We start from the raw sequence: 14,578 nt of genomic DNA, 5'->3' as shown, positions 1-14,578 counted from the left end.
CTGGCCTCACTCATGCCCCCCCCCCCTCCCAGACAAGAATCTGGCCTCACTCATTCCCCCCTTCTCAGAGAATGGTCTAGTCTCACATCTCCCTCCCCCCCCCCCCCACCCCAGAGGAACATCTGACCCGCCTCCTCCTCCCTCCCCACCAGACAACGATCGGCCCTCCCCCTCCCCCACCAGAGATACATCTGACCCGCCTCCTCCTCCTCCCCCACCCCCAAAATCAGACAACGATCTGGCCTCACTCCCCTCCCCCCCGCCCTCCCCCGACCAGACAATGATCTGATCCACCTCCCTCCCTCCCCCCACCATCGATCTGAGTCAGAGAGCCGTTGGAAGCACTGAACGCACTCTTCAACAGCTGGAGCACCCGATTCAGACTTTTATTTAGCAGGTCCATTACGGCGCGGTTCCGATTGGCAAACGCAGCGGTAAAGGGGGAAATGCTGATAAAGTTGGGCGGGCAGTTCATTAATTCAATTTAAATGCATGCAAATGCATTTAAATCGCTGTTGCGCCCGTTTTGGGCACGAATCGCCGCCATTCCCGGGTTTCGGTAAAGTGGCAATCTGCCGGTCGGGGGCGCGGATCGCGTTAATGGCCTCGCACCCGACTTTACCACATTCGGGCGCGACGCAATGGTAAAATCGGGCCCACTGTGTCAACTCAGACAGGAAAAGTGGAGTGTACCCCACCAGCCACACTGCTGGCTTTTCCTGCCAGATGTTTTGATGCATTGTCAAATGAAATCCTGGAGGTGGGTCCCCAGACATCACGCTGGGTGGACAGGCTCTGAATGAGCCTGCCCTGCCAGCAACCTCAGCCCCTCACCGATCGGGCCACTCTTTTTTTTTTAAAGGGTGCCCCCAATCTGAGAACAAAAAGAATAACGAAAGAATCACAAATATCCCACGGACTCAGGGAACGCCCCTCCTCCCCACCACGGACTCAGGGACCCCCTTCCCCAAGAAAACCACACTTCAAACCACCCTGTCAGAAGCCCCCACATAGCCAACGTGGTGGGCGGTGCCGTCAGTTCCCAAGTACTACCCGGCCATGACCCTCCTCCCCCAGGGGCTGTAACTACCTGTTTGCTTGGTCCCCAGTTGTAAACCCTGCCACTATGCCGGCGGGGACAGGGAGGAGACTCCAGCAGGGATGCCTGCTATTGATATGTAAATATATGCTAATGGAGTTCCTGAGCTTTCATGACGGGAACCCCATTACATCATTGGCTGGGGGCAGGTTCGATTGACAGCGAAATCCCACCAGTGTGAAAACCGTTTTGGGACTCCCCCTTCAATCCTCTGCTCTCATTGTGTTTCTTGGCTGCTGAAAACGGGGCGGAAACTGTAACTGCTCCCCCTGATTTCATATTATCATTTCTATTTAAATAGGACAATTTGGGAAGCAGAAGCACAAAGCTTTTTTGAAGAATTTGATTTTTTTCATTCTGCTGCTTGTTCACAAATCTCTCCATGGTCACAGCCCTCCCTGTTCTGTAATTTCCTCCAGCCTCACAAACCTTTGAGATACCTGTGCTTCTCTAATTTCGGCTTCTCGTGCATTCCCAATTATAACTGCTTCACTATTTGTGTCTGTGCTTTCAATTACTGAGGGTCAAGTTCTTGAATACGCACCCTACACCTCTCTATCTCGCTCTCCTCCTTTAAGACACTCCTTAAAAACCTTCCTCTTTGACCAAGATTTGTTCACCTGACCAAGGAGATCCTCATGTGACTCCATGCCATACTTCATTTTGTAATGTTCCTGTGAAACGCCTTGACATGAATCATTATCGATCAAAATCATTTTATTCCCCAAGTACAGGTTGAGAACCAGGTAAATGGCACAGTGGTTAGCACGGCTGCCTCATAGCATCAGGGACCCGGGTTCAATTCCAGCCTTCGATCACTGTCTGTGTGGAGTTTGCACGTTCTCCCCGTGTCTGCGTGGGTTTCCTCCCGGTACTCCGATTCCCTCCCACACTCCAAAGATGTACAGGTTAGGTTGATTGGCCATGCTAAATTACCTCTTAGTGTGAGGGGACTAGCAGGATAAATAGATGGGGTTAAGGGGATGGGGCTTGGATGGGATTGTGGGCGGTGCAGACTTGATGGAACAAACAGCCTCCTTCTTCTGCACTGTAGGGATTCTATGATTTTATGATTCAAACATGAGAATTTGCTGTTTCGAGTATAAATGCAGATATATTTTTTGTAGACCGCTACGTACACTGTAAATTGTGTAATGCTGATTACGCACCCAAAGTGTTTTTGCATTGAAAAGTTTGAATGCTCATATAATTGAAACAAATTCTCAAGAGCAATTAGGGATGAGCTGCACTCACATCCTACAAAGTCTTAAAAGAAGTCGCACATTCAGCAAAAATCTCGTTACTTTGCTCATGAATCATGTTGCTTCTGTCAAGTTATATCATTCCTGCAGTCAGCACCACCTGTGAAAAAGGTTAAAGCATTCAACAGTAAATCAAAGGCAACGCCTTTCGCTGATTTTGCATGTTGCTAGAATCCTGATTGACTGGCCTTGTTTGCTACAAACATCTGAAATATGGGAACAAGGCTTGTCAGAAACATTTTAACCAAATTAGAACAAAGAAAATTACAGCACAGGAACAGGCCCTTTAGCCCTCCCTCCAAGCCTGCACTGACCACGCTGCCTGTCTGAACTAAAACCCCCTATCCCTTTATGTTAACAGAATTTGCACAGTTTTACTTTGTACTTTTAAAAAGTACTGTATTTATTTCAATCAGGTGATAAGCCATTTCCGTATTTGAGAGTTGTGCCGGAATGTTACTTAACAAGTTAAAACAGTGCTTAATAACACAGTGCTTGCTCTGTTGCTAATTGCTAAATTTCTTGGAGATAATTAAACTCAAAACCCCAACAGCAGTGAGTTAAGTTCTACACCTGAAATGGAAGATGTGGATTTGTGCAAAGGAAGCTTGAAAACACCACAGATTTGTACCAATTCAGTAGCAATGGGGAAAGAGCAAACAATCACATCTATATTGAACATTATTCTGAACTTGTTCCTCCTTTGGTGCACAAGAAAGTGTTGAAGGTAAAGACCTTCCAGCCCATATGATACAGTACATAAAATTTGGTCCATTTAAAGAACCAGTTTTTTTTTCTCTTTTCAAAAGGTACTAACGGAATTTATTTCAGTAGGTATTCCCTGTTGTTGGTTATTAGGTAACCAGTTATTAACTTTATAGTGATTGCTGAATCTGAAGCATTACTTTTGATTAACCGATGGGAAATTGAAGTAAATATTTGAGAATGAGTGCTTGTTGATGTTGTTTGGCCTTTCCATTCCATTAGTTACCTTGCCTGTATTAAACTTTCCAAATCAGTGCCACCCCTTGATCAGGACGGGAGACGGTGGAGGGTTCTGACTGACCTAGGGAAGTAGGACTGGGGATTCTTCTCATTTAGTTGCAGTCAATATAAAACCTACCTCCTTAACAGATAGAGGGGCTTTCTTTGTAAAAGCAGTATAAGGCCTGTCAGCGTTCAGTGCTGGAAAGCTGTATGGATGTCACTGATTAAACTTTCTGTACGCTTTTGAGAGGCACTATTAAGTTCTGAACAAATTGACATTCTAAATACTTTCATCCAGGCTTTGCGTGGGGCAACCCAAATGCCTGTTAAATGATCTTATCTTTGCTGCAGTTAATAATTTAACTTTGCTAATGCTTTTTATTTTCTGTTCTGTTCCCATTCATCTTCATTATCCATTGCTTTTTTGCACAGTTCAATTCCAAAATCAGCAACTTCCTTCTGATTGCAAAAGACTTTATGCTTTAAGACTGAGCTACTTTAGTTTATTTTACACTAATTGACTACAATTGAACTGTGCCCGTGGTTTCAGAGGGTTCTTGCTCCTGATTGACTTTCAGAAGGGCTGAGGGGAGGGGGGGATGGTTCCAGAGAGGGGATACATGGACTTACAAAGCAAAGGATATGGCAGCATTGCAGCTATTTAGGTAATGATACCCAGAGTGTGACAGGAAGGGACAGAGTGTACAAACATTAAAAGACAGCAGCAAATCAGGCCAAAGGGGGAAAATGATAAACAGGCTAAATTAATGGCTCTTTCCTTAAATGCACCTAGCATTTGGCACAAACTACATGAACTTACGCCTCAATTGAGATTAATGGGTATGATCTTATAGCCATTACAGAGACATGGTTACAAGGAGATAAAAACTGGGAACTAAATATTCAGGGGTATATAACTTTTGTAAGGGCAGGCAGAAGGGAAAGGGTGGTGGGGTGGCTTTGTAAGCACGAGATGGAATAACTAAAATAGCAATAAATAATCTTGGATTGGAAGACGTAGCATCCATATGAATGGAAGTAGGAAGTAACATGGGGAAGAAAACACTGGACGGAGTAGTCTTTTGGCCCCTAACGGTAGTATACTTTAGGTTGGAGAGGAAATCAGGCGATGTAAAAAAAGGCAGCACATTAATCATTGGTGACTTTATCTTCATTTGGATTGGGAAAATCAAATTAGTAGAGGTAGCCATGAGGAAAAATTCATAGAGTATATTCGGGACAGTTTTGTAGAACAACATGTTGTGGATGCAATAAGGGATCAGGCTATTTTGGATCTAGTAGTGTGTAATGAGGCAGGTTTAATAAACCAGCTCAGAGTAAAGAATCCCCGAGGTAACAGTGAGCATAACATGATAGAATTTAACATTCAGTTTGAGAGTGAGAAATAAGGGTCAGAAACAACTGTGCTAAACTTAAATAAGGGTAATTACAAAGAAATGAGGGGGGAATTGGCTGGAGTGCGCTGCGAAAAGGAGTTTAGCAGTAAAGACGGTTGATCAGCAATGGTAGCCATTTATGAAAATAGTTCATGACTACTCACCCAAGATTTAGGATTTAAAATTTTTTTATTTCCCCTTCCCCCAGACCTATCCAGTGTCCATCAGCCTACAAATTGAGAGCGGTGGGAAAACGCCATTAAGTGGCCTCTTGAAGGCCTTACTCAGGGTAAGGGTGGGATTTGCATCCAAGGCACTGCCCGCCCCACTGTAAAACCGCATCCTGGATGGGGCAGGTGGGATCTCGGAGGGAATCCCCTCCTTGCAATTCCATGCTCCCGGCCTCGAAGCTCACCAAGGACGTGTAGAATTCAGGCCTTGGTCTTTCTGACCTCAAATGGGTGTCCGTATTGCCTTCCTTATTAAATATGTAACCAAAAGCTGCATTATAAAACTAAGTTTATCTTGGAATTGAATAGTAATCCCACGTTGGGAGATCTCCTCAGGTATACATATTGGGAAGGATAGAAGAAAGACCTTATTACATAACAGGTGTAGCTTTTCCCACTTCAGTCCTTCATGATTTGCATTCTCTTTTTATTTGTGTGTCTCGCTCTTGATCTTATCATTGTTTTCTGAACTAAACAGAACAAAGAGTATCCCACGTGCTCCTTGCCTTCAGTGTGCTCAAATCATGACTCATTGTCCTTTTGCAGCATTCTACCTCCCAATTAGTGAACTCTTCTTACCTTTGCCTTCTTTTTCTCATATTAAGGCTTTTAAAAATCAAGCTTGAGATCATCCAGTTACTTTGTGATTTCTTTCTCTCATTCTTTACAAGCTTGTTTATAGCCGATGCTATAGGTCATAGGCCCTCAGCTCAGCTTCTCACATTAAACAAAATGGTGCACGCCCCATTTATTGGTTTGTTTATTGTTTCTGCGTGTAAGTTTGTTTTTAACCTTTGGAAATATTTCAGTTGAAATGTTACCAATCTAGTTCAACAGAATGTCAGTTGAATAAGTTTAGCAAAAGTTGGCAGTAGTATCCCAGTCATGCAGTCATGCCGGGTGGAATATTAAGATCCGCGCTCAATTTATTACTAAATAGTTTATTTAAATGTGAAGCAATGCAGGATCAAGCAGCACCCAGTTCAGATAATGGCTCCAGACAGCAATATTAATGCACTGCCCCATATATTCCAACCATATTTTTCAGTTATATAAATTGAGTTAATACTGGATTAAACTGGTATGAAAACAAACCAAGCCCATGAAACTGGGAACCAGACCAAACTTTAAGTGATCTTGAACAGTAATATGAGTCCATTGAAGGTTGCATTCTAGGTTGTGGTTTGGGGATGTTCTGAGACATCGCTGATGGTGAAGCCACCCTACTCTTTTATAATGCAGGAGATTTTACGAATAAGGTGGAAGAAAACGCAATGATGAAAGTTAAGCTGGCAAGCAGAACTGTTCCCCACCCTGCCATATTTCCTCAACTGTGCTCTCCTCCTGTGCGATGATTAATGCATGCCGGCGCCTGCATCAATTTGGTGTACATATTTTCCTGTATTCTGTCCCTACATATCCTACATTTTACCGAAGAAATAGCATAAAAATACACGTGATATTCACAGTTAGTGTATTTTTACATTTTATGGCGCTTTTGCTGATAGCTTTCTCAAACCCATGAGTGAACAACTCTGTATAAGTTAATTGGCATTCTTTGCCAGTTTGGATGCCAAACTGAAGGCTTCTGGACTAGAAAATACAGGTTACCTCCCTGTACTGTGGCATCGCCCATGCTTGAAGACTCGTGTTTGTTTCAGTTCTCTCTGCCCAGCTTAAAAGGGACAGTGTCTTCATGAAAAGATAAGCATGAGCCAAGGGCCAAAAATGCTATGATATTTTCCTCGTAGCTATTCTGCATACAGCCGTACATATTTGGCAAGTAAAAAAAAGGGGAAGGGGTGCATGGAAACCAGGCGATAGTGGAATTGCAATGAAAGTGGTCTGTTAAGCTTTGCTCTTGTCCCCTGTAGCTGTCTGAATCCTGGGACTGACTTTCACCGGTCTGATTGACACAGGGCCCTCATCAATTTATGCTAATATTTCCAAATGTAGATAGGGCCCCAAAAGCCATTTTTACAGCCAACGGGTGATCTGTCTGATCAGTAAAAGCTGTCCAATCCAAAGTGAAGACTCTCCAAGGTAAGTTTTTTTTAAAAAACAACTTGTTGTGGAGCCAGGAAAGTAGGAGTTCTCTTCTGGACCCCACAAGAACAGTTGTGGAAATTGCTGCTGAAGGTGTTCCCATCTCCGTTCCCCCCTCTCCCCGTCCCACCCTACAAATGTTCCCAAACCTCTGTCCCACATGACTGATAGAGAAAGCCAATTTTCCCACTCCCACAGGTCAAATAAAGGGATTTCCGTAATTGAGTATGTATGAAGAATATGATTAGTAAAGCTGATCCTGTAATCATGCCCCTTAGTGCTACATAGTCTTGGAGCAGGATATTGTTGGCCCATGGCTCAGAACTGTCCATCCATTAAATTTGATGGGTTACTGCTGGTATTAAAATAGCACTCATCACACTGACTGCAAGGTCCACTTCTTAAAATACATCCTTTTTTCCCCACTTGCACGAAGCCCAAGAGTTCCAACCAAACCCCTTCAACAACAGCCATAATGCTTGAAATATGAGCTGGTGTCACTGGACTTGCTTGCCTTGACAACCTCAAGTGTGCTTATGGACTCGTCCTATTCCAGTAACTGTCTCTGTTAAGTTATTGTCAAAAACATCCTGGGCTCTGATTTTGGCCTCAGCAGCGAAGTTTGCACAGACTGCAATGAGATAAACAAATTTATTTGGTTCCTTGGCTGCTGTAAAAATTTCAACTTCTTCCTCCACTGTCAACACAGCAAAGGTATTAAGATCTAGCCTGTAACACAGCGGGCCAGGAGAATCGCGTGTCGGCCGATTCGCAGGATTCCCGCGAGCGTTCGTGCCATGATTGTGCCTCCAGGCCCGGGTTTCTGGTGGCGCCTGTGCAGCATTGAAAATCAGCTGGGAGATGGGGCAAATATTTAAATAGCCTTTAAAATACAATTTAAATGTAATTAGCGGGCCCGGGACTGAACTCTAGCACAATGGCAATGCCAGCCTGTGCCTGTGCCCAGGGGCACCTTGGCACTGCCCATCGGGCATGGGGCAGTGCCAAGGGGTTGGGGCCTAGGAGATGGGGCCAGCTGGGGAGTGGGACCTAGGGATCTGCCTCCTGGAGCAGAGGTGTGGGGGAATCATCATTGCTTGAAAGGGGGGGTACCTGGAGATCGGGGTGCTCTGGGATAGGATGGCGGTTCGGGGCTGGCCCGAGAATAGTCGTGGGGGCCGCAATTGAGGTGTGTGGAGGGGCAGCGCTGCGGGGGTCCTGGGCTGGCCAGTGATCAAGCTAGCAAGCAAACTGCAGGCTGACAGATTGGGGCCACTGCGCATGCGCAGAGTTCCGGAACTGTCTGCCTCCGACGTGAATAGGCCCCTGAGCTTTTTGTGATATTTCTGGTTGTGCAATGCAGAGGTCACAGAGTGCGGGAGATTCTTGTCTGAAGTCTCACTGAGAAAAACAGCGTGATTTACACCAGTTCTTCCACAAATTCAACACTTAGAACTTTTTTGGGAGAATCGCGGCTAGTATTTCCTCCGTTAACACTCATAAGCTCAGCATTAGCTCCAACTACTGTACGCTTAAAGCATCTACAGATGCTGGAGTGCTGAGAGAGGTTTTGGAAGAAGTCAAATGAAGAATCCAGCCTCTGTTTCAGACATTCTCCTGAGATAATCTAGGAAGTTGAATCTGGATTATGAATGTCGGGAGGCAGATGTACAAAATTGTTTTTAAAATAATGTTGTTGCTCCATTCAGCAAGTTACAAAACCAATGCTTCGGGCAAACTCGAATCCATTCCTGGCTTGCTCCAAATACCAAATTCAAATTCCAATTGAATTCAATTCAAGGTCCTCGCAAGGGAGACAAATCAGATCCAAGCTGACAAGATAAGGCATTGCATCCCAACTTGAACTTGATCTGATGCTTGATCTTAGCCAAAAGGCCGAGAGTTGTACAAAATTATATCAGCGCATTGAGAATATTTAATTCAGTTTAAAGACCATGTGGCATTGGCTGCATCCTCTCCTAATTCTCAGAACCTTCATCTGGTTAATGTGTCTTTGTTTTATAGAGTTCCTTCCAATGTGATTTTAAGAAATGAAAAATTAACGTTCAAAATTATTTCTGACACATTGGGAGGTTCTCATTGCAATGTATCCTGTTGTTTGAAAATATTTTGCATGTTTGGTTGTATTTGTCTAGAAGCCTTTAGGGTGAGGGCCTAATTGATTTATACCATGGCAACTCGCGAACTGAAAACAAAAGAGTGAACATCAGCGTAACTTGTGGGAAGTCAGCCCAAATTGTTGGGTTATAGGCCCCTGACACCTTACAGATCATCATTGTATCCTCCTCTGGAGCCCATTGAGGCAAACTGCAGCTTGTTGTTTTTGGTGCAAGTGCGCATGCCAACAGTTGCAATGCTGGTCCAGTTCTCCGTCGCAATCAACATCTCGGCATTCGCCGAGATCTCCCAACATCTCCATATTGGAACATCAAAATCTGGACCCCCTTGTTTTAGTTTGCTTCCATGCTGTAAGCAATACATGATTATGACTCGGGATAACATGCCAACTGGGTAATGAATTTTTTTCTGACACTAGATAAAGAGTGCCATGGATTATGAGAGTTCTAACGTTGAGAAATTGGATCCCCGATACTTTGGTGAGCTGCTGGCTGAGCTGACATGCAAGACCTCCGACCTCCATAACATCCTGTTAGAAAACATGCAGAAAATCAAGGGGAAGTAAGTATATATTCTGTTCATTGTTCCTGATGCATGGGATTTGAGTTGAAGGATTTTGTATTTTTTTTAAGTGTACAAGAGCGATTGTTAACTATCAGGCTGCCCGTGCAAAACAAAGTGACAGAAACCCTGCAATTTTGCACTGATTTATTTTGGCTCCGAGATGGTATTTATTCTGGGGATTGTCGGATTTGCACCATGTCATTGATCCTGTCAGCCACACACCTTTCCATCCAGGTGTTTGCCTCCACATCAAACAGTTTCAGATTAATTGCTTGCTTTCAGATGTCTGGTCTGCCATCTGGTCTGAAGAAGGTAATGTTAGAGGATTACAGTCAGCATACATTTTATATTCGGACAGTGAGATCATTTCAAATGAAACAGAAGTTACATTTTTGAATCTGATTTTATATCTTTAAGTGCTTAAAAGTACAAAATTCAGTTATGACGAGATGCAAACTCTTGCCAATCCTCCTGAATTCACCCTCTTTCAGGTAACTAATTTCCTAGTCCAAGTTTGAATTTTGATCAAATCTACAAAATTAAAATTTAAAGCGTAGGAGGAAGCCTTTTTGCCTCGAGCAATCCAAAACAAATCCCACTTCCTTATCCCGCCACTATGCTCCTGTATTGCTTCCAATATTCGTTCAGCTTTTCCTTAAATGAAGCAATGTTCTCTGCTTCGCCACTTCCGACAGTAAAAGATCTGTTGCTTCACTTAGCCTGAGTAAAGGAATTTCTCCTAACCCTTCACCCTACTTTCTCAGTAAATATTTCATTATCTAGCGGGATGGATATCCTTTTCTGAGATGGACATGCCACCAATTGCATTGCAAAATCAGCCAATCTAACATAACAAATAGCTGGAATTTTATTCGCACTCATTGTTGAGAACTATATTTCTTGTGACAGGTGATTTGATGTATGTTTAACAGTGGGTGTAACTTCCAACTCCATGGCAGGGGTGCCTCCCCCCTCCCCCTACCGCCAGCATTCCCTTCCCACCCTCTTGCTCCATACCAACTCGTGCCCTTTGCAATATCTCTGTCTTTTTCCCTACCACCCCCAACCTCCCAGGCCTCCACACCAGCCCCACCTCTTCATTCCTCTGTCCACATCTAAATTTAACCGCCACCTGTTAGGTTCAAGAATTCGCTGACACCTCGTGTCTGGTACAAGCGTATGAGTTTATTATAGAAAGAATCATAGAAACCCTACAGTGCAGAAGGAGGCCATTCAGCCTATCAAGCCTGCACCGACAACAATCCCACCACCGGCCCTATCCCCACAACCGCACACATTTGCCCCGTTAATCCCTCTAATCTATGCAACCCGGGACACTATGGGCAATTTATCATGGCCAATCAACCTAACTCGCACATCTTTGGATTGTGGGAGGAAAGCGGAGCACCCGGAGGAAACCCATTTATTAGGAGTTCCTTATTCCTTGCTTGATGTTTACAGTCTTCTATTCTCTCTCTCACAGTCGTTATCATTTATTTCAGGGAACACCTATTCCCATTCATTGGTTAATTAAACACATTTGCAGAGATGGCTGACACTAATTGGTTCTGACCTCGCATCATGCACTGTCCATGAATTAGTGGTGTCGACTGAGGTTTGCTGATCACGGGCTGTGAATGTACGTAGCACATCTCAGCATGTTGTAACATTGTAACATGCCCCAGCACAAGTAAAACGTGAAAACGCAGCATGATTTATTCCGTGAGAAAATGTTAGTACAAATACATTGTAGAAAATCTAATAAAAATTATAAAGAAAAAATAGAATAAAACACTTGGCTTCCCATACACCCCACCCTCCACCACAGACCATGGCCACCCAACAGTACCTCATGCAGTTGGCCAGCTGCTGCTCCTGGACGGAGAAGATCCATGTGGTTGGTGCTCCACCCACCTATTGCTGCATGTGGTGTTCCAGGGTCCACAGTTGCTGGAGGCCTCTACCTTTCATTATCCATAGAATACTCCAGAGCGTCTTCCAGGTGACACCTGACATCTCCGTGTCACGTTGGTCCAGACATGTCCTGGATTAGAGTAATATTGGTCCAACACATGATTGGACAGGGGGCATGATTCCAATTGGGTCTTCATCTGCATCCCATGAATTGGATGCCAAGTGGTTTCAAACGGCTTCTAGCGGGAATGGTTGACCCTGCCCCATGACAGGTGGGAGTGCTCGATTCTACCGTCATTTAATCCCAGCGGGAAATTGGTTTTTCCACGCTTGCCGCAGTTCACAGTGACGCTGGTAAGTTCTGCCCAATGTCTCAGTAAAATACATATCACCTGGAGCACATGCGATTCAAATTTAAAACCTTCCTGAAATGGCTGAAGCCATGCAGAGAACGTGCAGCACCTGTACATTTATTTACTGTACATGAACATTTAGAAATCATAGAAACCCTACAGTGCAGAAGGAGGCCATTCGGCCCATCGAGTCTGCACCGACCACAATCCCACCCAGGCCCTTCCCCCACACATTTACCCGCTAATCCCTCTAACCTACGCATCCCAGGACTCTAAGGGGCAATTTTTAACCTGGCCAATCAACCTAACCCGCACATCTTTGGACTGTGGGAGGAAACCGGAGCACCCGGAGGAAACCCACGCAGACACGAGGAGAATGTGCAAACTCCACACAGACAGTGACCCGAGCCGGGAATCAAACCCAGGACCCTGGAGCTGTGAAGCAGCAGTGCTAACCACTGTGCTACCGTGCAATGCAATGAATTTGTGGGATTGTATTTTTGTCCCATCACATTCCACTACAGTACCTGATTTCCACAGCACAACTCTTTGTATGTTTTTTGTGCTTGGCTATTTTAAATTGTTATTTGAACTTGTCTTCAGCTACTGTGACTTTGTGGAGTAGAATTGCATTGCAAGAGTTCTGTTATATTCTCTGGATGGCCTAACTTTAGTTTATGATAACTATCCTTGATCAATCAGCTGCTAAAACATTAGATTACTCATCATGACAAAAAGCTGCAGATTACATTAAATAGATTTCAATTCTCACTGGTATGGTGACCCTGCTTGTCCTGTTAGATGTTTGGCAATAATCGTCAGTCTCCTGTGGTGTGAACCATAGGTGGAACAGATCTTTATATATTCCTTTGTGTTATTTTTAATATTCCTGATATGACAAAACCGCCTCAAAGTTCCGCACGGTAAAAAATTATAATGGAGTAACAGAAATTCAATTAATGTGAATTGTAGGGGTAGCGTAATGCCTATTTATTTGGAACAGGAAGATCTTGGCTATTCATTATTTCAAATAGGAACATCAAGACATTAGGGGATATTATTTGGTCACAGTGTTTTGGCTTTGAATCTGCTCTGTAATAATGCCATTTTGAACGTTGGCACTGCAACCTTTCTACATCATGCACCTGACTCAAGTTAGGGTTGGGCTTAGAACTGGGGGGTTAGTGTTCGGTTAGAAGTCAGGGTTATTGCTTCAGCTCGGGTTTATTTAATATTCAGGTTAGGGTTTCAGAGAATTATTAGCATTGTACATTATATGATGTCTTTATAATTACCTCTGCATTGCCTTCAGAAACTGTTTTTGCTGCTGATATTGCCACTAACATTTTGTTCTATGTATTTCCAAAGAGAAGATTAAGCTGTATATATTGACGTAGCAAGCAAGGTTAAGGGGCAAAACCGAAGACAAAGGGTAAGGGAGGATTTTGCGCGCTCAATTTTGGCAGGTGGGATCAGCGACAGGAGCGGAAAGTCTCATGGGATATCTGTATTGCGTTTCACGCTGACGTAACAGCATGACGTGATTCTCCCCATCTGTCACTAGTGACATAGTGTGATTTCTGACGTTCAAAGTCAGGGACATCTGTTTACATCTAATTATCAGGTCTTTACGCCTGAAGCATCCCCGTTGTAATAGAATTCATTCACTCTGGTGTGAGGACAGACCGGCGTGAATTATAACTGATCTTACAGGGCATGCAACTGGCAGGCAGACTTCCCAAAGTCGCCCAGGTGAATGCCTCACTCAGGAGGGGACACTCAGGCATTGCCAGGGGCGGGGGGGAGTTTCCTGGTTAATAGTTATGCACTGGGGTTGCCTTTAAAAATGGTACCCTGATCTTCAAAAAACTCGCAGTGCGAGCTCAATCAGAGCCAGCTTGACGTCATAGAATCTGCCCCTTCAAATGTTTTGCACTATCTCCCGAATGATATGGCGAAGAAAGCTTCTGTTGGTGCCAATGGCTTCAACACTGCTTTTCCCACCTGTTAGCGCCTTTGTTGATATTCAGGAAAATTTCACCCAAAGACCACGGTAATGGCTGAGGTGTGGGGGAAGAGGTCTCTCTGAGGGAAAAACGAGAAACATATTAAATAAACAGTTAAAAGTTTCACAAATTGAGTGACATCTCACACAATGGAGACCAACATGGCTGGCAGTGTTCCTCTTGAGGAAATGGAGAAAGTGCTCGACAGCACTGCCTGTTGGCCAGAAGCTGGAGCCTCATGCAGTTACAAAACAGTCCTTTTCCGATAGATTTCTCTGAGATCATGAGCTTGACGTTTGTGGGGAAAGCGCGGAGAAGCACGGTAGTACAGGAAAACCCTGGTCAGGCTGGGGACAGGGAAGTCCTGCCGAACCTAATGCCAAGACCTCATTTACATTTTTCCAACTGTTTATCTCCTAGCAGCCTGGTTAATAGATGCCTTGGCAGCGGCCAGGCAGAAAAATCAACAACAGTCTTCCGGCATTTGTGGGGGTGGGATGGGAGGCTAAGGTAGTTGATCACAGCAAAGGAGGGAAGCTGAGGGCTGCAAGTGATCTCCTGCTCCTCCTGGCTCTTGAGGA

General features: G+C 44.3%; 1 protein-coding gene across 1 annotated transcript in view; it reads left to right on the top strand.

Annotated features, from left to right (window-relative positions):
- pof1b (POF1B actin binding protein) overlaps positions 1-14,578 on the top strand; it is a 90,369-nt gene that overhangs the window by 40,530 nt on the left and 35,261 nt on the right. The window contains exon 6 of the mRNA XM_078211653.1: positions 9,579-9,721. Within this exon, the coding sequence (XP_078067779.1) occupies positions 9,579-9,721 (143 nt within the window). The remainder of the gene's footprint in view (positions 1-9,578; positions 9,722-14,578) is intronic.

The sequence above is a fragment of the Mustelus asterias genome, chromosome 4 (genome assembly GCF_964213995.1).
Source record: "Mustelus asterias chromosome 4, sMusAst1.hap1.1, whole genome shotgun sequence".
Classification (NCBI taxonomy): domain Eukaryota; kingdom Metazoa; phylum Chordata; class Chondrichthyes; order Carcharhiniformes; family Triakidae; genus Mustelus; species Mustelus asterias.
Note: the sequence above shows the minus strand (reverse complement) of the source record. Positions and strands in the feature narration are given on the sequence as shown.